The following is a 24,972-nucleotide window of genomic DNA, read 5'->3' on the forward strand; positions in this document are numbered from 1 at the left end:
GATTTGGACACGTCCTAAGTGAACTTGCGCCCTGCGCTTTAGACCATGCGGTTAGATCGTTAAAATAGGGCCCTCAGAGTCTCTCTCTCATTTAAAGTCAGCTAAAAGCTGCTATCTGAGCCTGTGTCATAAGTGATAATTCCTATTTATAGTAAAGCACAGTGTTTCGGTTGAAAATCATAGACACAGAGATGATGAAAGATTATTATATTTTTGATAGAAGAAATTACGGAACCAGATGTGGCCTCCATCATTGATGAATTAAATAATTCCAAAGCTAAGGATGAGTTTGGATCGGACACAAATTTCATTAAATTGCACAAAGAGTCTTTAATATGCCCTATTACACATATGATTAATCTATCAATTAAACAGTCTGTTGTTCCACCAGATTGGAAGGTGGACACAATTACACCAATTTTTAAATCGGGGAGGAGATTAGATATCAATAATTATAGACCAATCAGTATTCTGCCTGTTATATCTAAAATTATTGAAAAATGGATAGCAAAACAATTAATAAAGCATCTAAATATATGTATTAAAGGTAGGGTAGGTCAGAATTGTCTAAAAAAATGTTTTATTCAAATTTGTTTAAACTGTCTTTATATACCAATGCATAATTAAAATGCAAGTACTCTGAAATAGAGAGTAAAAAAAACGAGTGACTCTAGTGTATTTAATCTTCAATAAACACAGCTCATTAATTCCATTCACTCCCACCTAAAAACGGGTGCGCGACTGCGCGCACGTGGGCAGAGCCAGTAATAGCGGCGGTAGTCATGGCGACGGAGAGTGACAGTCGCGCAAGCCAATCCTGTGATTCGTCCCGAATGGAAATAATGAGCTGTGTTTAATGAAGATTAAACGGTCTAGAGTCACTCGATTTTTATACTCTTTTTATCAGAGTACTAACATTTTAATTATGCATTGATATATATAGAAAGTTTAATCAAATTTGGTAAAAAGTTTTTATATAAATCCTACCTACCCTACCTTTAATGTCTTTATTGAAAAGGTTAAACATTCGTTAGACACTCATTCTGTTGTTGGTGCTGTTTTCCTGGATCTGAAAAGGGCTTTTGATACGGTCAATCATCAAATACTCCTATCTAGATTATCAAACTTAAATTTTTCCGAACAAGCCATCAGCTGGATGAACTCGTACTTAACCAACCGAATGCACTGTGTCTCTGTTGACAATATTAAATCTCCTCCCCTCGAATGTCCAGTAGGAGTCCCTCAAGGCTCCATATTGCACCAATTCTATTCTCCTTATACATCAACGACCTGCCTACAGTATGCCAAAACATCAATATTTTAATGTATGCAGATGACGCAGTAATTTTTACACATGCAAAAACAAGAAGCGCCTCATTCGCTTACATTTGCATTGACTCGTGTACAGGAGTGGCTCACAAAATCATGTCTACTATTGAATCCTAAAAAACCTGTTTGTATAATGTTTTCTAAGCGGCCGATTGAAATGACACGCTCAAATATATTCTTAAAACAACAAGAACTACAGATTGTAAACAAATTCAAATATCTTGGCATTGTATTAGATCCCACACTGACTGTCCTTTTTCAAAATCATATCAAAAGCCTTTCAAAAACTGTTCAATTTAATCTTGCTATAACTTTAGATATATCAGACCATCACTTTCATGTAAAGCGGCCAGAATGTTTCTTCATTCTATGATCCTTTCTCATATTGAATACTGTTTTACAAACTGGTCACTCACAAACGCCACAACACTCAAGCCAATGGAGTCACTTTTCAAACGAGCTTTAAAAATCTTTGATAGAAAACTGCTCTCATATCATCACTGCTTAATACTACAGAAATATAATCTGCTAAGTTTTGAAAATTTTCTAAAGTTCAAATATGCCTGTGCTATATATAAGATCCTACATTAAAACTAAATTCACTGAGTATAATCTCAGCACTGATATTTTGCTGGTTTAACAGGTTTTAGTGATTAAATACTGTTGCTATTAACCTGTCAGGCAACCTGATGCCTCTGGTGTCTCTCAAATGGCCCTTCCTATATTCTCCAGAAAACGCTTGATTCTGTTGAAGAAAACTGTCAAAGGTGTCATAATGGAAAAGAGCGGTTACCAGTGTGCACAATGTGATTTCTCAATGACAAAAGCCAGCTGAGACCATGAGGGGATTGTCATTATTTGTTGTGGAGACAGTAACAGAACATATTAGTTTATATTAGGAATAATTTGTCTCTATCATAGTTTTCTTATTTCATTTGTAAATGATCAAAGGTTAAGAGGCTGTTGAAAAGATCATTTGTGTGTCTAGTGAGAGAGACTGTTTGAGTGGAGGCAGGGATGGTGTTATGACTGACTATTAATTGTTATCTCATATTCATGTGTGTCTGGTATGAGTGTGTGTGATAGTGACTATGTTCTCTATGTGTTTGTTTGGGGTACTATTTTTTCCCAAATTTGTGGATATTGTGTCAACCTCTGGAATGAGTGTTTTTATCATTACAGATGGGTTAAGTGCAACGTCAAACTTTGGCACATCATGTTCTTTTTACATTCCAGACTATAGTGACAACATAACCAATATCATTGAGCACATGCAGAATTGCTGTAAAAGAGAAGTGCCAACCCAGAAGTGCCAACTCATGGTCTGAAGCTGAAGGGTTCACCAACCTCTGGGGACCGACCTATTGAATATGTCATACAGTACCGCCATTGATAGCTTTATATTTCCATAATAGGCTGTTTTTTATTTATTTATAAAAGCACACTTAACGCCAACTGTAATTTCCTCCAATGCTGCTGCAGATAAAAAACAGGTCCAACAGGCCTGATAAGCAAGCTTTCATGTTAATGTTCAATAAAAGGTACAAAATTAAATGGCCAATCATGGAAGATTTCCTTGAGCGAGAAATGCAAGCAAGTTAATGTGCACAGGAATAACTTGACGGGACTCTTTGTTAACCAAACAATGGTCCAGGAAACACCCCACACCCCACAGGAATGCTCAGAACATTATGAACATTAAACTGTGAATTCTGTAAGACTGCAGAAACCAGAAAATGCCAGGCCGTTTGGTTGAGAAACGACTATTCTACGAGAAGACGTAGGACGTTTCTGGAAATTAACTTTTGAACTCTCTCTTGCGAAATTAGCATCCCCATCCGAGACGCAAGTCTCACCTCAGTGTCGCCTTAATCTACATCTCTTTCCCTTCACCCCCTCTTCCTCCATCTCTTCTCTCTCATGCTGAGATTACCTACAATTCACACAAAAATCTATATGATTTAATGTGAACAATTATCATACAACATACATGGTATCATATTAAATGTATTAGTGTGACAGGTACAAAGGTCTCGTCTCCACAGAAGTAAACCAAAAGCTAATAAAGGTTCTAAGAGTTTAGAGATATTTTGCTTACTGTGGTGGGCAGGTAATGCAAATTATCCTCTGTCCTCAGTAAGGTGTAAACTGCCCAGGACTGCGACTTTGATTAATGCAGATTCCCATTGTTAGCTCATGTTTCCATTTGAAACGCGGTCTGGGTCCATTTCTTGGTCTGAGTATTTAAAGAAATGTTTCAAGAGCCTCAGGGTGATTTGTAACCAAGTCAGCCCGTAAATAATGCTGACTGTCTTTCAAACACTCAGAATTATGTATACTATCAAGTCGGGTGCATCTTTTACTCTTTACTCTTTATGTATTGATTATATTTGAATTGATTCTGTAATTGGCATGAAACATTTACCTGACTAATAATAAATATTTACATTTGATTACAGTTACATTTGATTTTCTTCTGACTTACTCTGAAATTATTGATTGTAGTAGATTCCATTGTATCCATTGTTACCACAAATCTGCGTCAGGTTAGTATAGGACTGAAGTCCAGTTTTGAGTTGAGCATAGGGCACACCAACTGCGATTTTAGAGATCTGGCTAACACTTGGCACTAGGTCAAGTGTACTTAGACTGTAAAGGCTAACAAAGGGAATTTCCGTTTAGGACAACAAAATGTTGATCGACCAACCTAAATAGGGTCAGCCCAACTCTCCTGTGGAGTGATGCAGGGATCTATTCTTTTCTCGCACCCATTCTTTTTTCCCTGTATTTACTTCCTCTGGGCTCCATTTTCAGAAAGCATAGTGTATCATTTCACTGCTACGCAGGTGATAGCCTACACACATTTATTTGCCTTTGAAACGCAACAAAGGTACTGCTCTGAAATCAGTTTTTGCATGCCTAGCCCTTGTGCATTGTTCAAATTCACTACCCTTTCGCTATGTTCGAGGCAAATGACTTATTTTCAATATAAAATGTGATTGTCCATGTCAATGTTTTTGCCCCATTGACTTCCATTATAACCACATTTGTTTTATTGCAAAGCCATGACACCATATAATCAAGCATTTTTGATTGTTGGTTTTCCCTGTTGGGAAGAAGTACATTTTTTAATTTTTACTGTTGATAACCAGGTGGCACCATTAACCCTTTAGATAGGCCTGTGCAAAAAAAGCTTAGTTTCTGAACCTTTACAAAATGCATGATTATATGGTGTCATGGGTTTGCAATAAAAAAAAGTGGTTATAATGGAAGTCAATGGGGCAAAAACAGCCACGAACAGTAAATGAGGGAGAAAAAGTTCAAATCTCATGCTGCACAAAAACTAACAATGCATCAAAACCAATGTTGTTTCTAATCTTTGACATGTCCAGTCCACAATCACATTTTGTGTTTGTTTTTCCCCAAATCAGTGACATCATTTATGAATTTGGCAATTAAAGAGTTAAAATCCTGAATTTTTTAAAAACATTAAGTAGTTTTGATCAGGACTGAGGTTGATTAATAGATTTATGCAAAAAAAAAAAATAGAACAAAATGTTTTATCTGATAAATGTTTACAGCAGTTTAAAGTGGCTGTTTTCAGCCACGAACATAACGAAAGGGTAGTGAATTTGCCCACAGTGTACAGTTGAGTTTTTGAAAATTTTCAAAGCATTTTCCCAAAATGTGTGTAAAAATAAGATTTGTCACCAAAAATCATTCCATTTGCTGAAACACGGAGAAAGTTATGGCCAAATTAAGACTCAAAAATACCCCATAGTGGATGAAAACATCCCCAACAGCACATAAGGGCTTGAAGTAAAAATGTGGTTCTCAAAATGTCTTATTTTTGAATGAATCCAAAGCCGAGGTTATAGTCTTTGGCCCCCATGACAACTATAATTGCAGTGACATTGATCTGGATTATCTTTATCCAACTTCATCCTGCATTAAGAACTTCAGAACCTCAAATTTGAAAAACAAATAAATGTGGTGATTAGTTCTTGTTTTTCCAGCTACGTCTTCTCTCTAAGATCAAATCCTCCCTTTCTGAGAAAACCTTAAGATTGCTGTCCATGCGCTCATTACATCACGGTTGGATTATTGCAACTCTCTTTACTTTGGCATACCCAAACACTATATTGCTCGTCTCCAATTAGTTCAGAATGCTGCTGCAAAGTTCCTCAAAAGAAAACGTAAATTTGATCATGTTTCACCTATCTTAAAATCACTGCATTTCCTGTGCATTTTAGAATTGATTTTAATATTTTTCATTTTTGTTTTTAAATCAGTAAATAATCTGGCACCGAGCTATTTGTCTGAGCTACTCTGTCCACACAATCCCACACGAAACCTGAGGTCTGGTGATCAGAGACTTTTGGCTGTCCCCAGATCACGATTAAAGAATAGAGGGGACAGAGCCTTTGCGATTGCTGGGCCTGTGGAACAGCCTTCCGGTTTACATCAGAGCGTCTCAATCTCAAACTGTTTTTAAATCCTCTCTTAAAACCTATTTTTTTTCTTTAGCTTTTAATTCACTCTGAGTGTCTGTCATTGATTGTGTGGTTTGTCCTTGTTCTTTATTTTGTGTATTGTTCAGCACTTTGGTCAGCCCTGGTTGCTGTTCTTAAATGTGCTATATAAATAAATACAAACTTTGAAACTTGAAACTTCAAAGCTACTACCAGAGAAGTAACGTTGGTCTGCTTATATCTGTAGTAGTGGTCATGACCTCTGACCTCTTACTTTAATTCAAGTGTGTACAGATCTATGGGGACTAAACAAAACAAAAACAAAAAACGGAATGGACGGAACCGAATGAACGTGTACAATAAAAGTAAAGAGTTAAATAGAATAATCATATGTCTAGATAAATTATCATATAAATGGTCAATAATAAATTGGCATTCTAACCTAAATTCGAGGTTGAGATCAAAATTAAGTCAAACAAAAGTTTAATTAGAATTAAATTACTTAAAGACTGAACACGCAGAAACCTTCACCCACCATTAGAAACCATCGTTGGGCTATTTGGGTAGGCCTTACTATTCCAAATTCGATTTGATTACTGGGTGAGGGGTTACATTGGTGCCGTGACCCGGATGGGACTGAGGTTTAGGGAAGTGAGTGTAACGATGCCAGCAAATAGTCGCTGTGCGAGTAAAACCTCACGGCCCCGGGTCCATATTTATCAAGCATCTGAGAATTACTCTCACGAATTCTAAGAATTTACTTAAGAGTAAAACAATTCTTGGCTCAAAGCTGAGCTTAAAAGTTACTTATCAAGCATCTCAGTCGTAATTTAAGTGAAGTGTAAGACTAAATCTTAAGTGTCAGTCTTAGAGATGATTAACAACACTTTGCTGTGCCACAAACGGGATTTTGGATGACGACATATGGACCAATCACTGAATAGATTTCCTTATTTAAGGATATTCTCAGATAAATTCACATTGAATTGTGAAATTCCTAATGATTTGCGCATATCTCTGTCTCCTCAGTGCCATCACAAGGCCCTACGGGCAACTCCTAACCGCTTGAAAGACCTCTCGAGCTGTCTTAAATAACTAGGAGAGTACGAGTGATTCTTAGCTTCAAGAAATGTGATATCTTGCTTTTATACTAAAGTTCGAATGTAGGAGTAAATTTCATGAATTCTCAGCACTTAAAGGGCACCTATTATGGAATTTTGAAATTTACCTTTCATGTAGTGTGTAACATAGATCTAAGTGAACAAAAACATCCTGCAAAGTTTGAAATATGAAAGTGCACCGTATTTAAAGTTATTGTCTTTCAAAAGTAAGAGTCGACTCAGAGTCATTTTTATGAATCGTTAGAAGACCGAAGCTTTTTCTCTGACTAGATGACGTCAACTTGTCAAGTTATTTGAATACGATACGCCCACTTATTGCGCTCCAAGGCCAGCAGGGAAAACATCAGGGCGACGAGACGCTGTGTTCTGAAGTGCGACTCAAAAGCAAACTTTTTCCATCTGCCCAAGGAGGAGCATTTGAAGACTGAGTGGCTGCAATTCATATAACTATACCACAGAAGTAGTCCGAGCCTTGTGCTTTGTTCGCGCCATTTTGAAGACGATTGCTTTTTAAATGCAATCAAACTTGGATTCGCGAGCCGGCTGATATTGAAGGAAGGTTCAGTTCCAAGTGTATTTGCATCAGCTTCCTCCTCCGTATCACAACCTGTAAGTGTTATTAATAATTGTTGCTTTAATGTTTTATGTAGCATGCTTAATAATTATTTTGTTTGTTGTGTAAGCACCGTTTAGCTTCTAGGTCTTCAATGGCAATTGTATTGAGATGTGAAGTGTTTGTCGTTGTTTTCGGAGTTGTCTTAAAGAATAGAATATAATACCTCGTAGTAACGTAACTACATTTTTTTTTTTTTTTTTTTTTACGTTATGTTTATGCATCGGGCTAACGCAAACAAAGACTGATTGTGCTTTTACAATATGAACTCTGGGCTATGCTTGCTAACATAACATTAAATTCTTTATCTTATTTTTAGTTTTTTACTACAAACTACAAAGCAGTGGACTATAATCATTATTATAACACGATTTAATTGATAAAAGCATCATTGTTCTCCGTGTTAAACAATAAGTATTATCTCTGTAAATCGCAGATCTGATCATCTGACCAATCGCAGATTAGCGTCACGCAAAGGAGGGGTTTTGAAAAGTGAGTCGTTGAACGAATCATTTGGGAGTCGGTGAGCAAATCAGGAAAAAATAAATGCATATTATACGAAAACAAAAGTGTTTTTTTACATTGCATGCACGTAAAACTGCTGTTGGGGACTCCCTAAACAACATTAGGAACATTTTAAATGTCATAATAGGTGCCCTTCAAGACTAAAATGGCACTTTGAGAAGTTTGATAAATACAGGCCCTGATCTCAAAATGTGCATTACAGGTTGCAGTCTTCAGCCTCCTTGTTAGAGCGCCCGACTTCAATGCCGGAGACCAGCAAAGCCAAGTTCCCCTTTTCATTGTCTATTGAAATATAGTAGCCTCATACCGGACACTGATGCAAGATCAGATTTCTGTCTTTTGTGGTTTCGAGGCCCCTGGGGGGGAAGTACAGATTGCCACATTGTCTGGACTATATGTGACAGTAAATTGTTAGTCTTAATACATCTAAAAGTAGCTGTTATTATTCCCTTTCCTCTACATGCTATGTTTCTTCTGCAGACATGATATCGTCACCTTCCTAAAATAATTGCCTTAGTCATTTGAAAATTAAAATGACGTGGGCAATTATTTTAGGAAGGTGACGATATTTAAAGGGGTTATATAATGGTACATGCACTTTTACAAGTTGATTGTACTGAAATGTGTTGGCAGTGCCTGTACACAACCATCATATTATATAATGATAAGTTATACGTTTTTTGTTTAAATCTCCTTATATGTTTTCCCCTGTCTCAAATCGAGCTGTTCCCACGCCCCTCCCACGATTGTTAATAGACAGCAGCGTTTCAACACAGACCTGCCCTGAGCGAGCTGTCATCATAGTCCGCCATTGTTGATACGCTGGAGCAGAATGGCGTCTAAGCGATTGTGGTGTTCTGTTCTTGGTTCTGTCATTTTGATGTTCCTAAATCCGAACCGCTGAAGACGCAGTGGCTGAGTTTTGTTTTCGAAGGGAATATTCCCCACGATCAACGTCAATGCTTTCATGTTTGCGCGAATCATTTCTCACCAGACTGCTTTATAAGCGAGGGTCAGTTTAAAGGGCACCTATTATGACATTTAAAATGTTCCTAATGTTGTTTAGGGAGTCCCCAACAACAGTTTTACATGCATGCAATGACAAAAAAAACACTTTTGTTGTCGTGTAATATGCATTTATTTTTACCTGATTTGCTCACCGACTCCCAAATGAATCGTTCAATGACTCATTTTCCAAACCCCTCCTCTGCGCGACGCTAATCTGCGTTGATTGGTCAGATGACCCAGCAGTGTTTACATAGATAATACTTATTGTTTAACACGGAGTACAATATGAATTGTAGCCACTTAGTCTTCAAATGCTCCTCCTTGGGCAGATGAAAAAAGTTGGCTTTTGAGTCGCACTTCAGAACACAGCGTCTCGTCGCCATATTTTCCCTGGCCTTGGAGCGCAATAAGTGGGCGTATCGTATTCAAATAACTTGACAAGTTGACGTCATCTAGTCAGAGAAAAAGCTTCGGTCTTCTAACGATTCATAAAAATTACTCCGAGTCGACTCTTACTTTTGAAAGACAATAACTTTATATACGGTGCACTTTCATATTTCAAACTTTGCAGGATGTTTTTGTTCACTTAGATCTATGTTACACACTACATGAAAGGTAAATTTCAAAATTCCATAATAGGTGCCCTTTAAAGCTGGTTTTGCAAAGACGCTGCTCCTGAAAAAAGAATCGGTACCAACTATTCGTGTTCCTGCTGCACCTCCAGAAGAAGAGAGTGTAAAGTTTTATTCATCACTGACAAGCCTACATTTACCGGAAAAAAAAACTTTTTCATGACCATTAGCTGTAACATCAATCTGTCAATGAACTATACATCAGTAAACGCATAGCGTTCGTATCTCACTACTCTACCCTGCCTACATACAAAGATAGATCAAAGTGACATTACGTTAACCAACCATTCAGAAACGTCCTGTTCGAGCCTTAATTGACCGTTCGTAAAGACCCGCCCCCTGTAATTACTGTTGCTATGTCCGACAAGCTATGCCACTCTCACACACACACCATGTTCTCACGCAGTAAAAAATACATCGCGGAGCAGAGAGGAGACTGATAATACGCTGTTACTTTTGATATTAAACAAAGTCTCACCATTCAAATTTGGTCATTTTGTCAAAGAAATGTAAACAATAAATACCGTTTTGTGGCTCTTTAATGTGTCTGACAGATCACTGTAGAGCCTCAGTTAAAGCTGCTCGTGAACCGATCATCGCTTCCTTCTAGTTCATTTATAGCATCAAATAAACATGAATGAACATAAGAAGGAATGTTGTTTTAACCGCGGAAAGACGTCAGTACACTCTGTTTTTCAAGTTCAAATCCTCCCATGTTAATCTACTAACTCTCCTGACTGCTTTGTCGGACAAAATGGCAGATGGCGAAGTATGATTGGGCAGATCGCCTGTCAATCAAGCTCCTTGCGAAGGGTCAATTGTCGAACTTCTTCGGGGCCGTCATCTTGTTCTGGGTCCGACTCCGGTTCAAATTGATACGGTTGCACAGATGTGTCCTCAGAGACTCCCGCTGCCATTCTTTCTCCAAAATATACCCTAAACTATTGTCAAGGCAACACTCCACTTGTGTTGTTCACTCCACAGAACAGAGGGGCGGGGTGAGCAAAGCTCATTATCATTTAAAGACACATGCACTTAAATGGCGTGCTGAAAACAGAGTTGTTTTTGACCAGGTAAAATTAGTGTTTTCTTACAATACTAATGAGAATTTTTAATTTAAGTATATTACAAACTTTTAATTTAGACCTTAAAGAATCATAATACACTTTTACAAAAATTGCATTATATGACCCCTTTAAAATAAACATTTGTTCCACTGTGGTCTAAGACAACAACAAAAAACAGAAACCACAGAACACCTTCAGGTATTTTTGAAAAGAACTGGCTCATTTGTTTCAGGAATTATGATACATACACTGCATATTTTTGATACACCGAAAATAAATGCTTCATAACATTCATTTGTTTGAGAATCATATTGCTTTGTTTGAGTATCATCATCGGGTAGATTTCCATGTTTCCATGGCACTTCAGTACAAGGAAGCTTTGTACATAACTAACATATCAATCAACAATAGGGTTCCTAAGGTAACATTTCATGTGAGTTAAGTACAGCAGAACGCCGTGACTCATGAGTGCAACTGTATAACATATTTTTTAGACAGCCACTGACAACAAGTATGAAGTTAATTTGGGGATTTTAAGAATCGATATTCGGATCCTTTGAATAAGGTCATAAAGGATTGTTACTGTTCATTCTCTATTGACTCATCTATGACATGCTGTCATTTACCACAAAAATAACTAAACATTTTGACTTAACCCACAATTTATTAAAACAAACAAACATTTTTTTTTACAATAAATGCACTTTCAGTGGATGAAGCAGGCATTGCACCAGAACATTTTAATATCAAAAGTATAGCCACAAGACTTAAACATTGTACTTGTTTACAAGAGACAGATGTAAAAGATTTGGTTACCAACCATGGACATGACTTGAGTATCTGCAAACTAGAAAGTTCAACTATCTCAAACAGAAATTTGTTCAATGAACAAAAGATGACCAAAAAAAAAGAAGACCTTCACATTTCAGCTTTTAATCCCTTCACAATGGCTCGCCCTATTGATTTAGAATAGAATGAGGCATTTATATACCGCTTTCATACTACTGTACACCCAAAGCCCTTTACAATTATGTTGGGGTCTCTCCTCAACCACCACCAGTGTGAGCATCCACTTGGATAATGCGACGGCAGCCACAGTACAACGGCGCCAGTGTGCTCACCACACACCAGCTATAGGTGGAGAGGAGAGAGAGTGATAGAGCCAATTCAGTGGATGGGGATTATTAGGAGGTCATGATTAGTAAGGGCCAATGGGTGGAATGTGGCCAACAAGACGAACAGAAACTTGTGACTGCCTTTTTTTAAATAGCAGCTAATCGAGCTAATAGCAGCTCGATTGTAATCTCCGTCTATGCAAGTTAAGTCATGGTTCGCAAAGCCATGAGCACGCAACGACTGCCATTGTTGATGTAAGGCTTGTTTGAGATGCTTCGAAGCGGCACGGACCGATCGGAGCTGCGGGAGTGTTTGGAGAGCATACGACTCCTTGTGCTTTTGGATCACTTTCGCAGTGCTTTGATGTCATGCGTCGATCGGTCTGCGAGAAGCGGAATCATCTCGAACAAGCCTGGTGTGTTTGGGCAACATGAGATGTATACAGTGACGTAAGATCTGGCTCTGTTGTGACTCTCTAGCCTGTGGAAAGGCAAACCGGTTCTTAGAAGGCCCGTCAGTCGAACGAACTCCGAACCGGCTATAGCTCTAGCTCTGAACCAGCACCTGGTTCTTGCTGGCGGAAAAGGGGTAAGGGTGATATGGCTGCTGGCATTGTAAGTGCATTACTGTACATTTTTGGAACCGCAGGAAGGAATCAAAATAATTTTCTGTGGTAATCAACAGGAAAATGTAGACAATGAACTTTATTTTTATTTTTTTTGTCGAATCTGTATTTTTCATTTTTGTTTGTTTCTGGTCATATCCTTTTATCTGGAACTCTTTACGTCCTTCCAGACATCCATTATCTGCTGTGGGGATCCCACGACTGTTGAAATGATCCTAAGAAAAACTTTTCGATTATATTGTCCCTTATGCATTCTAAACTGTGAAGGGACTGGGGGGGATGAGGGTGCAATGCCCAAATGTTTCAGACAAGCGCCCACATATGCGTCTTCTATGTTGAAGGCCTTTATTACCTTGGAAATTTCCACAATTTTTTCTGGCAGGTCATTAGAGAAGACATATCCTGTTCCCAGCAGGTAAGTGGGGTATTTCGGTTCGGGGTACAGCTCCTCCGACACATACCATTTTGAGTTTTTGTTTCTGATAACGGATCGGTCCCGCATCACCACTCCAGTGATGTAGTTATCTCTGGGTGTGTTGGGTGCCAATAGGAGAGTCATCAGATTTCCCAGGTTTAGGTACATGTCAGTATCGATCTTCATAACATAAGTCGCTTGAGGGCAACGAGTGACCAACCAGTCCATGATCACCATCGTCTTTATGGTCAGGTTGAAGTACGAGTCCACAAAGTTGCTCTGCACTAAGTCTCTGTGTTGTCGGCTCTCTTCCTCCAGCTGCTGTTGAGCTTTTTCAGAGTCGGATCCTCCAGTCAATCCCACCAAGAACAGAGTCATCACTGCTTTTCCTTTGACTGTGATCTCATTCCCCCACGTGCTCCGGATGGCGTTACGAGCTTCTAACTGATGGGGCGCCACAGGGACCATCAAGACCAGGAACGGATCCCACTGACTACATTTATCGGGTTCGTCCAGGATGAAATGATAGTTGAGTGGATGAGCTACATGATAATGCAGTGAGATGCGTTTGGTCACAGTGGGTGCTGCAGTGGCTGTTGTTTGTTTAGCTGTATTTTGATTGCCATTGCCAGAATGACCACAAGCCGTTATATAATAGGAGCGCATCTGATTTACAACAGCATCAAACATGTTTTCAGGAGGCATAGAGGGTTTGAAAGAGAAATGGAAGATGTAAAGGATGGCAGAAAATAATAATGCCATTGTAAGCAGGAGAATGAGCTCTCTTTTAATCTGAGCCAGATTGTGTCTAAGAAAGAAAAAGAAACAGAAAATATTTTCAATGAAAGACCAAATCAGCATGGAATCATGTCACGATTATAATCATAATATGTACTTAATGTATTTATTTGGAAATTATAAAGTATAACTTCAGTCACACTTGTGTGTCATTCCGTGTCAAATCAACCAAACTTCAGAAACTTCCCCAGCTCAATATTTTGATTTTGTTCATATTTTTTTCTGTACTAAGACAAACATAAATAGTGATGAAAGCCAAAATATTAAAGGTCACAGATGTATATTTACTGTGTAATCCACTATATTCACTCAAGAAGTATTAAAGATATCTTAATATCCTTTTAGATTCTGATTCTTAAAGGGATACTCTACCGTTTTTTCATATTAAACTATGTTATTCCCTTAACTAAGACGAGTTGATACATACCTCTCTCGTCTCAGTGCGTGCACTTAATCGCTCTGGCGCGCCGCGAAACTTTGATAGCACAGTTCATTCAATATGGGCCAAGCAGAAAAGCTACCAAACACCTCCACGTTTTCCCTATTTAAATACAGTTACTCGAGTAGTGTAATTCGACCTAGGACGTTGACACAAAACAAAACGTTGTGCTTTTTTAAGCGTGTAAAGTGGATAACTATATTGTATGGCGGAATACCATAGCAAGTGCTTGGGAGCACTTCGACTCGGCGCAGTGAGGCCGGTGAGAGGATTTTTTCACGAGTGAAGATATTACTGCGTTTTGTTTTGCGTCACCGTCCTAGGTCGAATTACACTACTCGAGTAACTGTATTTAAATAGGGAAAACGTGGAGGTGTTTGGTAGCTTCTCTGCTTGGCCCCTATTACATGAACTGTGCTATCAAAGTTTCGCGGCGCGCCAGAGCGATTAAGTGCACGCACTGAGACGAGAGAGGTATGTATCAACTCGTCTTAGTTAAGGGAATAACATAGTTTAATATGAAAAAACGGTAGAGTATCCCTTTAACAAACTTCCCCTTTGGTATCTTCATTTTAAAGGCCCTCGTTGGTTCAATCCCAGAGATATGGAGATCTTAATGCGGTTTTGTGAGCAAATTAGTAAATTGTACACAATTTCAGTGGCCAAAAACCAATATCTTGGGTCACTTTGCATACAAACCAAGCTCTTTGTCAGCTACAACTTGCTTTTGATACTGTACAACGCACCTTGTTTGATTTAAAACTTGTTTTGAATGACAACAAAACAAAACTTATGTTGTTCTCCAGTGCAAAATCAAAGTCACGGAACCTTCTACCTATCACTACTTTTCAGGGCTCCGAGATTGAGTTTGTATCTCAATACAAGTATCTAGGTATCCTAATTGATGATTCGCTCTCTTTTAAACCTCACATTCAACAGTTGGTAAAAAAACTAAAGCTGAAATTGGGTTTTTACTTTAGAAACAAGTCATGTTTTTCCTTTGAGGCCAAAAGGAGGCTTGTTGCTGCCACTTTCTTGTCGGTGCTGGACTATGGCAATGTTATATACATGCATGCATCCAGCACAAGCTTGAAACTGTTGGATACTGTCTATCATGGAGCTCTTAGGTTTATCACAAACTTTAAAGCGCTTACTCATCACTGTTCCTTGTATGATCGGGTTGGTTGGTGTGCATTGTCCACTTAATCATTGGTACATTCTTATCTACAAGGCAATTCTTGGTCTGCTTCCCCCATACCTCCAATCTTACATCGAAAAGAAAAGTACAGGAAGATATTGTCTTCGTTCTGATGACTTATTATTATTATCTGTCCCTAAAGTCCGGACCGAATTGGGAAAAGGGGCGTTCAAGTATGCGGCCCCCTGCGCTCGGAATCAGCTGCAAAATGTCCTGAATCTTCAGGTGCCTGTTTCATTGATTGATTTTAAATTACTTTTAAAAAACATGGAGGCGACACAAGCTGGCTGTAGATGTTATGACTGATTATTCGGACGATCCTTGCTGTTGTTATTTCTTGTGATAATGTATATGAAACTGATTTTTTTATTTTTGTTATGATCTTATAACTATTTATTACTGGCACAAATTGTTATATGTTGATCTTATATGTTTTATGTCTGTAATCTTGTTAATTGTGCTGCTGCCTGTCTTGGCCAGGACGCTCTTGGAAAAGAGATTTTTAATCTCAATGAGTCTTTTCTGGTTAAATAAAGGTAATAATAATAATAATACAGCTGATAACTTTTTCTTTTGAAAAGTAACTGAAGAACAAATAATGTTGAAACTAGAAATGTATATCGTGTTTTTCTATCAGCTCAACTGCATATATAGAACATGGTGCCATAAATATTCCTTTTCCAAAGTTGTCAAGACTGTAACTCTAAAAGTATTCAAGATATCTTAAAATCCTTCTACATTCTCAAACGTTCCTTTTGTAATCTTCATTTTCAAGGTCCTTGAGTTGATTTGACACGGAATGACCCTTGTATTTCTATTATAATCTTGAATGTTTTATTTTGAGTTGTACTGCTGCTACAATCCATTTAAATACGTTTTACATTATAATTAATTGTCATAATAATATTACATCTGTATTAAAATCATATACATTCTGCTCTCAAAGAGCAATTTAAAGCAAGAATGCAATGTATGATATCGGTTCATTAAAAACGTCAAAACTTGAACTCGTTATCTTTACAAAATAAAATGTAATGGCAGTAATTTTAAAATGACTTCCAAAACCATTTTTTTAACTAAACTGAGCTAACTCAAAGCATTTTTCATGACAACTCCATCTAATGAAGGTGTGATTGTTCAACATTCAGTGTGGTTGCACCGATACTAAAGTAATAAATATATAAATATAAATAAATATTCTGCATTAAAAGCATAAAAATAATCATAGGAGTGAACTTACAGTATCTTCCATGCTGTTTTTCTCACCATGGTTATTTTATGAGCTACCATATTGTAAGCCCGACTCGGTCGGTCCAATGGAGGCATCCAATCAGCGAGTGAAGGAATGCGGGTGTTACTGTCTCTCCTCTTTGTGGCAAAATTTGATTAAAGGAAATACATTTCCTCATGTATTCAGTTGTTATTTCATCTGACTCCACAAATGAAAAAGGTTTTAATGATATCTGAGCAGGCTAAGTCAAATTAGCCTGTGATGCAGAGTCACATCATGTATTGTATAATGTCAGGTTCAGATCTTCTCTCCTTATAGCATTTGATGTTTTGAATTTATTATCTTTGAACTGATTATGAAATTGGCATGATACATTTACCTGACATAAAAAAAAGTTCTCACATTTAATTGTTGTTGCATTTCATTATATAGACAGAAACTTCTTTCACAAGGCTAACAATGGGAATTTGCATTCAGAGCTTACACCTTTTGAGAGCAGGAGGCCATTTGCCTGGAAGACACACCACCTGTGTGCAAGATATTTCTAAACTCTTAAGGACTTTATTACCTTTTGGTTTACTTCTATGGGAATGAGACATTTGTACCAGTCGCATTGAGACATTTCAAATGATACCAAACATGTATAAAACTGTATGATAATTGTTCACATTCAAACCAGATAGATGTTGGTGTGTATTTCAGATGATATTAGCATGAGAGAGAGGGAGTGGGGGAAGAGGGAAAGAGATCAAATGGTGATGCTTACTTCACGAGAGAGTTCAAATGTTAGTTTCAGGAAAGGTCCTTTGTCTTCTCAGGTAGTGGTCGCTCCTCAACCAGACTGCCCGGCGTTTTCTACTTTTCTCAAGTCTTACAATATTGTACCTGACAACTTTTCATGTAATACCTGATCAGACAGCTCCTCATTTAATATGGGTTTTTAGTGAACAAAATATTTGCATTTTGAGATGCAAAAATAACGCGGAGACATTGATCTAATCTAATTTACTTTAAAGGAGAACTCCGGTCAATTTTAACATTGAGCAAAATTTTTTGTAAATTTGGAGTGCTGTCAATACAGAGAACAACGACAAAAATCGGTGTTGCCTACACCGTGTTATCCTCTTTTTAAAATTTGCACCCTGTTGACTTCAATGGGGCAAGTTGTTTTAAACCTGCTTTTAGCCTCTTAACATCCTCAATGTTTCATTACAAGTGCCCAGCCATGTTAGATGATAACTTCAGAGTGAACACGAGTGAATCTGACTGCAGTAGATGTGAAAGATATGAATAAAAATGATGTTATTTCAGCCAGCGCACATATTTAGTTCCTGTTTTCGGTCGAAGTCCAAAGTAGTCGATTGTCGAGTTCACGCGCATAGGTTTAGTTACATATGATCACGCGCGTGAACTCGACAATCGACTACTTTGGACTTCGACCGAAAACAGGAACTAAATACAGGTCTGTGCGCTGGCTGAAATAACATCATTTTTATTCATATCTTTCACATCTACTGCAGTCAGATTCACTCGTGTTCACTCTGAAGTTATCATCTAACATGGCTGGGCACTTGTAATGAAACATTGAGGATGTTAAGAGGCTAAAAGCAGGTTTAAAACAACTTGCCCCATTGAAGTCAACAGGGTGCAAATTTTAAAAAGAGGATAACATGGTGTAGGCAACACCGATTTTTGTCGTTGTTCTCTGTATTGACAGCACTCAAAATTTACAAAAGAATTAGCTCAATGTTAAAATTGACCGGAGTTCTCCTTTAACAACATATCTTAAAGGAACCGTATGTAAGAAATGTATTTCAATTAATCATAAAATGGCCCTGATATGTCAGTAGACATTAAAAAATCATGTTCATTTCAAATACTTATATCACTGACAACAGTAATCCGGCCAGGATAGTGTCATTTAAAAGTGAAGTTGCAGCCCTCAACTGATGTTGATGTTGTCATGTTGTGTTTTGGCCGGATGTGCCACCCTCCACCTATCTACCAATCACGAAGTCAGTAGTGTTTCTTGTTGGGAGGTAGTACTTGTTGTTGGTTCCTGGAAAAAAATGTTCCATGGTACAAATTGTTCCAGGTAATCTCGGTGGAAACGCGGCTCAAGCTGCAGGCTCAACCATTCCATTCAAGCTCAAATTATTGTGAGAAACAAGAGTTCTTACATAATGGTATTTCAATATTTGTAAATGTAACAACCCATTTAGTTCCAAAACAGCTTGAAATAATTATTGAATAGAATTAAGCTCTTAAGTAAAATGAGCTAGGGCAGTTTTAATATTGACCATTAAGATTACGACCAATGGTTTCCTCTCCACGATCAACCAAATCAGAAACGCCCCCTCAGAAGTGACTGAATAACTTGACAAAAATAATACATTATCAACCAACAAATTACCCTCTCCCTTAACAAACTGGGCATGGTTCATGACTCACATTGTTCTTACTCAACCAGACCGTCCACTGCGCCCCGTCACACCCTCACTAGTATCCAGCTTTGTTCTCCTCAAACCCAGACTGTGGAAAAGATTGAGATCAGCAAAATCGCACCTATTCTTCAGGGACAATCTCAAAGGCATCAGATGTCACATAAACTACAATAACTCACGCAGAATTACACAATGGCTTTTAGGGGATCTACTGCACATTAACCGTATTATACCTGATTAAATCTACTTGAATATGCGTAGCCTATCTGTGGTGTTCAAATACCTTAATTTAACCAGTTACTTTAATCAATCACAATTCTAGACTGTTACAAATGAAAACATTTTCAAGCATTAACTAAAGCCATTTTTACACTGCGAAGAAGCTGCATCTGACATGGCATTTATGTGTATTTAAGAATAACAAATACAAAGAAGGTGTACACATCCCGAACACCCTGTGCACCTGAGCCCAGTTACAGTGTTTGGGAGGAATCTCTTGCATAAGGTAAATAGCCTAAACATGAAGTCATTATAGGAGTCATCATTAGAGTCATCATGAAATTGTAATGATGATTATTAAGTCGACAGTTTTTTGGGTGTGAAAAAAGGACATCACATTCAGGCTACATACAAAACAAGCTAAGACCTGTTCATTTATTTGTTTGTTTTACGGATTAGAAAAAAAACGTAACATTATAATGTTATTTTAGTAGCATGAAAAACAAAACGGTTATTCAAACTGGGAATAGAGCTATTACCCGCTTCGCGTTGGGGTCCTCGTCACCCTGTCGGGGCCCAGACAGCAACATAGTGTCGGCCCAGATCCGGCCCACTTCTGGAACGCATTGAATACACATGTCTGAATCGTTTGTTCATCTATTTAAAATTAAAGTCAAGGGGTCCTAACCATCATTAAAAGATGTACTTTGTTCTTAAAGGGGAGAGCGGGGTACAACGTGACGTGGGGTTAGTTGTAACACACTTGTTTTAAATACTTACACACTAGCATGACGAAACTAGTGTATTTACTTGCATGTTGTCACATTTCACTTCCATTCTTTCGGTGTATATCAAGAAAAAACATTGAAGTATACACTGTATTAATAAAACAAAACGACATAATTGTACTAGATGTGTGAAATGAATGTGGGGGGAAATAAATACTCTGAACCCTAAGTAGGTTTACACAAATTGAGAAAATCAAAAGGCGTCACGTTGTGCCCCGCTCACTCATCGTGCCATCGAACATTAAGTGCCAGATAGATTGCGAAATAGGGTTTCAGGTTATAACAGGGTGAAGCCACAACCAGTCAGGTGAAGTTTTTATAAAAGGAGAACGAAAGTATGTAAATCCAAAAATGATTCGTTGAAATAACACCCTGATAATGACTTTGGCAAGAAATAGGCGTAAAGGAGCTAGGCAGAAGAAGAACATCTGTGACGCAGGTAAAACAAAAGAAGAAGAAAAAAGTCCACAAACAAGGTTCAACCAGAGTCGTTAGAAATAAGATAGCCGACATTTCTAATCTGCTATTTACAAGATGTTATCAACATACAATGTATGTCATCATCATACATAAACTGGAACAAGGCGTCGGGATCCCGACACCAGGATATAGTCTAACAGTTTGTTTTAAACCTAATCTCTGAGTTGGTGTGTAATTCTAATGGTCTAGTTAGCATTACAAACAAGAGTAGAAATCGTGCGGCATATTGAGGAGGGGTGTGCTTTTATCTGTCTAAGCGATCAGAGAAGTAAACAATTGAATTGAGACATTTTCTATATTGTATTAAGGTCTTCAAACCTTTAAAGATTATGTTGGCATTAAAAACCTAGTTACGCTGAATGTTTAGTCACTTATTAAGAAAACTAAATGAAATGCTGCACAAAACAAACTCCCGTTCTAAATGGCACCAGTCACTCACATTTCCTGTTACTAATGGTAGGCCTGTATCGACAGTTACACACATGCCTCTCTCTAGTTGCTCAATGAATCTGGTAATGCTCTTAAAGTGACGACAGACAGATCATTGATACCTCTTATATACTGTCTATGATTGATACCAGCGTGCGGACAAAATGAACAGCGATTTATGAATTTCTTTAGAGGAAGAGGGACCAATGTAATTTGACAAAATTTGTATGAAAACCCTAACTGCAATCTATGACATGGTGTTGCCCTTTATCTTTTTTGACCTCACACACCGCCCCTTTAATTTTTTTAATATATATATTTTTTAAATATATAATATCACCTGACATGTCTGTTCATTGAAATGAGGGGCTGAAGTAAGTGTGAACTTTTGTGTAGCAGTCCTAAAAGTATTTTATAAATCTTACTTTATGATTATTAAAGAATGATACAATAATAAATATTTACCATGGGCGTACTAGCTTGAGACATGGGGAATAAGCCTCTCTCGGACTGTGATGGCCTTCGAACTCCACGCTGAGGTGTGAGAGAACACCTAGATCCTGAAAAAAAAAAAAAAAAAAAAAAACAGCGTTGAAGCTCATTGAAATCAAGGACTGCCAAGGATATTAATTCTCAATCTCGAACTTCACCAGCTAACAATGGGGCTTCGTGCTTGCTAGCTAGAAGAAAAAAACACAAAACGGACCACGTGGTGAATAACAGTTAAAATGTCTAAGCGCGATCAGATTAGTAAATTAAGACATCTTCTTTATTGTGTTACTTTCTTTCTTCAAACATTTAAAGATTATTTTGGCATTAAAAACCTAGTTACGCTGAATGTTTAGCCACTTACTTAGAAAACGAAAGGAAATGCTGCACAAAACAAACTCCCGTTCTAAATGGCACCAGTCACTCACATTTCTATCCTGTTACTAATGGTAGGCCTGTATCGACAGTTGGGCATTTCTCAGATTAAGGGCCAAATTGGGTTGCTGTAATTTTTTTACATAAAAAACAAAAACAAAAAAAACGTTATGAGCTTGGTTGAGACCATAAGATAAGGGAATTTATTTATTTTTTGCCATTATCTTAACTATGTCAAGTAAATGTGACATTACCATCACATCATCGAATATATGTAAAAAATAAAAACTTAAATGATAAATCAGTGCTTTTAAAACATTTTGTGGTTTCACATGGAATCTTTTTTATCTTGAACTTAATGGGATTGTTGATTTTTACTACGGTGATAGTATAAGTTTTGTATAAGTTATAGTATATAATTGTATAAGTTTTTAATACGGTGATCATTTAGACTGTCCAACATTGTCAGAACAATATAATTGTAGGATGTTTTTGTATTTTATACATCATTTATTGGCAAAAATATGTATGGTATGGTGATGATGATGGTGATGACGTTGCAGTTCTGGTAATGCATCATAACCTATTGTAATTTAAGAGCCTAAGTGACTTCAGACCAAAAAAAAAAAAAAAAAAAAAACACCAGCTAGTAATCTGTTCACTTATTCAACATAAATTCTTTAAAGAACAGTATGTTTAATGTATCTGCTGTCATCACCACCACAATGTCATTACCAGCACAAGCTGTAATGTGCTGGTAATGACTGTGTTGGTAATGACATTTTTGCCAAAAAAACTAGTCTTACTAGCAAAGATGATGACTAAGCAAGTGTAGCTAGCTTTCTACATGTAATGTACACCATTTTAACTATTAAAGTGATCAAAATAATCCCAAAATGTTTAAAAATACAGAAATACAACACGTGTGGTAATGACGCATAATAAGTGTAGATTTACTTCCTTTTCTGCACATCAAGGCATCAGTCTTGCAGCTTGAAATCCATGTGCTCCACTATGTTATTAGGTTACCATGGCTACCAAATAAACTTTTGATGAAAAAAAAAGTAGGAAAGTGCCTTTATGCAGAGCGTGTTGGTAATGATGGCTAAACCATGGGACAGGTAGAAATTAAGCAAAATAAAGTACAAAATTCATATATATGCTTAATCTTTGCATGTAGTTTATTAGTTCAGGTAACATTTAATTCATATGCATTTTTTTATTATTAATTTATGATACATAATGTTTGAGATATGGCACGACATGTGAAAACTCTGGTGGCGGACAACACCAAAACACAGATAGGCCTATTGTACCACAAAACACCAATAAAATGTGTTAAAATCATTAGTAAAAAAAGTATAGGCTTGTTTTTGTTTATACTAATTAGTGGTACTAAATGTATTAGATTGAATTCGTTTTTAATAGAATTACACCCTGTGGACAGAAATAGGCCCGAATTCTGGGAAAAACCCAGTTACACATGTGATGCCTCCCTCTAGTGGCTCAATCTGGTAATGCTCTTAAAGTGACGACAGCTCATTGATACCTCTTATACTGTCTATGATTGATACCAGCGTGCGGACAAAATGAACAGCGATTATGAATTTCTCTAGAGGAAGAGGGACCAATGTAATTTGACTAAATTTGCATGAAAACTCTAACTGCAATGACATGCTACTATGACATGGTGTTGCCATTTAACTTTTTTTTACCTCACACCGCCTCTTTAATTTTTTTAAATATATATTTTTAAATATATAATATCACCTGACATGTCTGTCAATGAAATGAGGGGCTGAAGTGAGTGTGACCTTTTGTAAGGATAGAGCAGTCCTTTCATGAAGCAAAGCCATGGGGTACGTTTGTTGCCTCAGGGCAACATTGTGCAGTTAGACCACTTTTGTTCAGGCAATATCATAGACCATATGGTGCATTCAAGTTCTCCGGGGAAGTTTGTTTGTACAAGTTCAGAAAACTCAAAGAATGTGCATTATATGTCATTTAGGTTTCATTATTATTGTTGTTTTTGTTTTCATTATTAGTATACTGCCACAGAGAATGACGAGAAATTGGTTCCTAAAATAAATCGTGAGGAGTCTGGGTGGTGGTGGAGGGGTGCAGGGACCTGTCGAGGTAGGCTAGTGAGTCGGCTGTTAGCAGAACACAGTTGTTTAATTAGTGACAGCCTTCATTTTAAGTCTTTATTTGAATTTGGCAATATAATACCTCGTTCTACAATATTTCTTTGATTAAAATCACTGACAGAGACCCTTTTCCACCATCAGCCACAGGTCCCAGACAGCAAAATGTATTTGGGCCAGATTTGGCCCAGGTCTTCATTAGCATTTGGCGCAGATCCGCTAAACGGACCTGGGCCGGGCTCATTCTTTCCAACGGCCCAATACCGGAACAGGTTGGAATTACGGATCAGAGACAGATCTGGGCCAGCACTGGCCCAGTACAGTTATTAATGCCATGAGGTGTGGTGCGGATCTGGCCCAGATCCGCGAGTCATATTTCACATCTGGGGCTCATCTGGCCCTGGTCTGTGATTCACTTAGGCTATCAGACAATTAAGGCTCAAAAACCACACAATTTGTAATTTTCAAAATAGTTTTTTTATTTAAAAAAGGCAAAAGAGAACACAGCATGAACAACCATCTGTAGACGTGAATCCAGATGCACAAAAACAAACAAACAATACATACCAATACAATCAAGTGAGATATGGTAATATGATAAATAATATGGTTAAAGATCAATGTTAACCAAGTAAAACCTAATGAGAACACTGCACATATTTACTGCTCATTAATTGGGTGCCACCCCGGCAGTCACAAGCCAGATTAAACCATCTGGGGCCGTATTCACAAAGAATTTTATCTTAACACTAGGAGTACTCCTAAATCGCACTAAAAGATTTTAGCTAGGAGTGTTCTCTTAAAAGTTATTCACAACGCCTTTCAGACCTACTCTTAGTAAGGAAAAATGACAACTCCTAAACTAAGAGTGAGTCTTCGTTGCTATGGATCACGTCAATTCTCATGCACGAGCTTCCTCGCAATGATCACGGTGATTGGCTGTTAGATGACAGGGCCATCATGCGAACCATAACACATTACGACATCTAAATATGTCTGTGTCCTACACAAAATA

The 24,972-nt window shown here is 37.6% G+C and overlaps 1 protein-coding gene and 1 long non-coding RNA gene across 3 annotated transcripts in view; one reads left to right on the forward strand and one right to left on the reverse strand.

Annotated features, from left to right (window-relative positions):
* LOC306987829 overlaps positions 1-24,972 on the forward strand; it is a 35,087-nt gene that overhangs the window by 3,948 nt on the left and 6,167 nt on the right. Inside the window, exon 3 of one of the 2 annotated variants that reach the window (XR_013795258.1) lies at positions 21,429-21,488. This is a non-coding gene — a long non-coding RNA (uncharacterized lncRNA). Of the gene's footprint in view, positions 1-13,241; positions 13,734-21,428; positions 21,489-24,972 lie in introns of those variants that run through there. The other variant, XR_013795259.1, reaches the window with a different exon arrangement.
* On the reverse strand, positions 10,694-16,815 carry LOC306987808 (beta-1,3-galactosyltransferase 1-like). Its single transcript, XM_079592388.1, has 2 exons — positions 16,599-16,815; positions 10,694-13,731 (listed from the first exon to the last, which is right to left on the reverse strand). Exons 1-2 carry the CDS (start codon positions 16,682-16,684, stop codon positions 12,651-12,653), a joined length of 1,167 nt encoding a protein of 388 aa, XP_079448514.1. The 5' UTR covers positions 16,685-16,815; the 3' UTR covers positions 10,694-12,650.

This window comes from Phoxinus phoxinus (assembly GCF_949152265.1).
Source record: "Phoxinus phoxinus genome assembly, chromosome: 20".
In the NCBI taxonomy this organism is placed as follows: domain Eukaryota; kingdom Metazoa; phylum Chordata; class Actinopteri; order Cypriniformes; family Leuciscidae; genus Phoxinus; species Phoxinus phoxinus.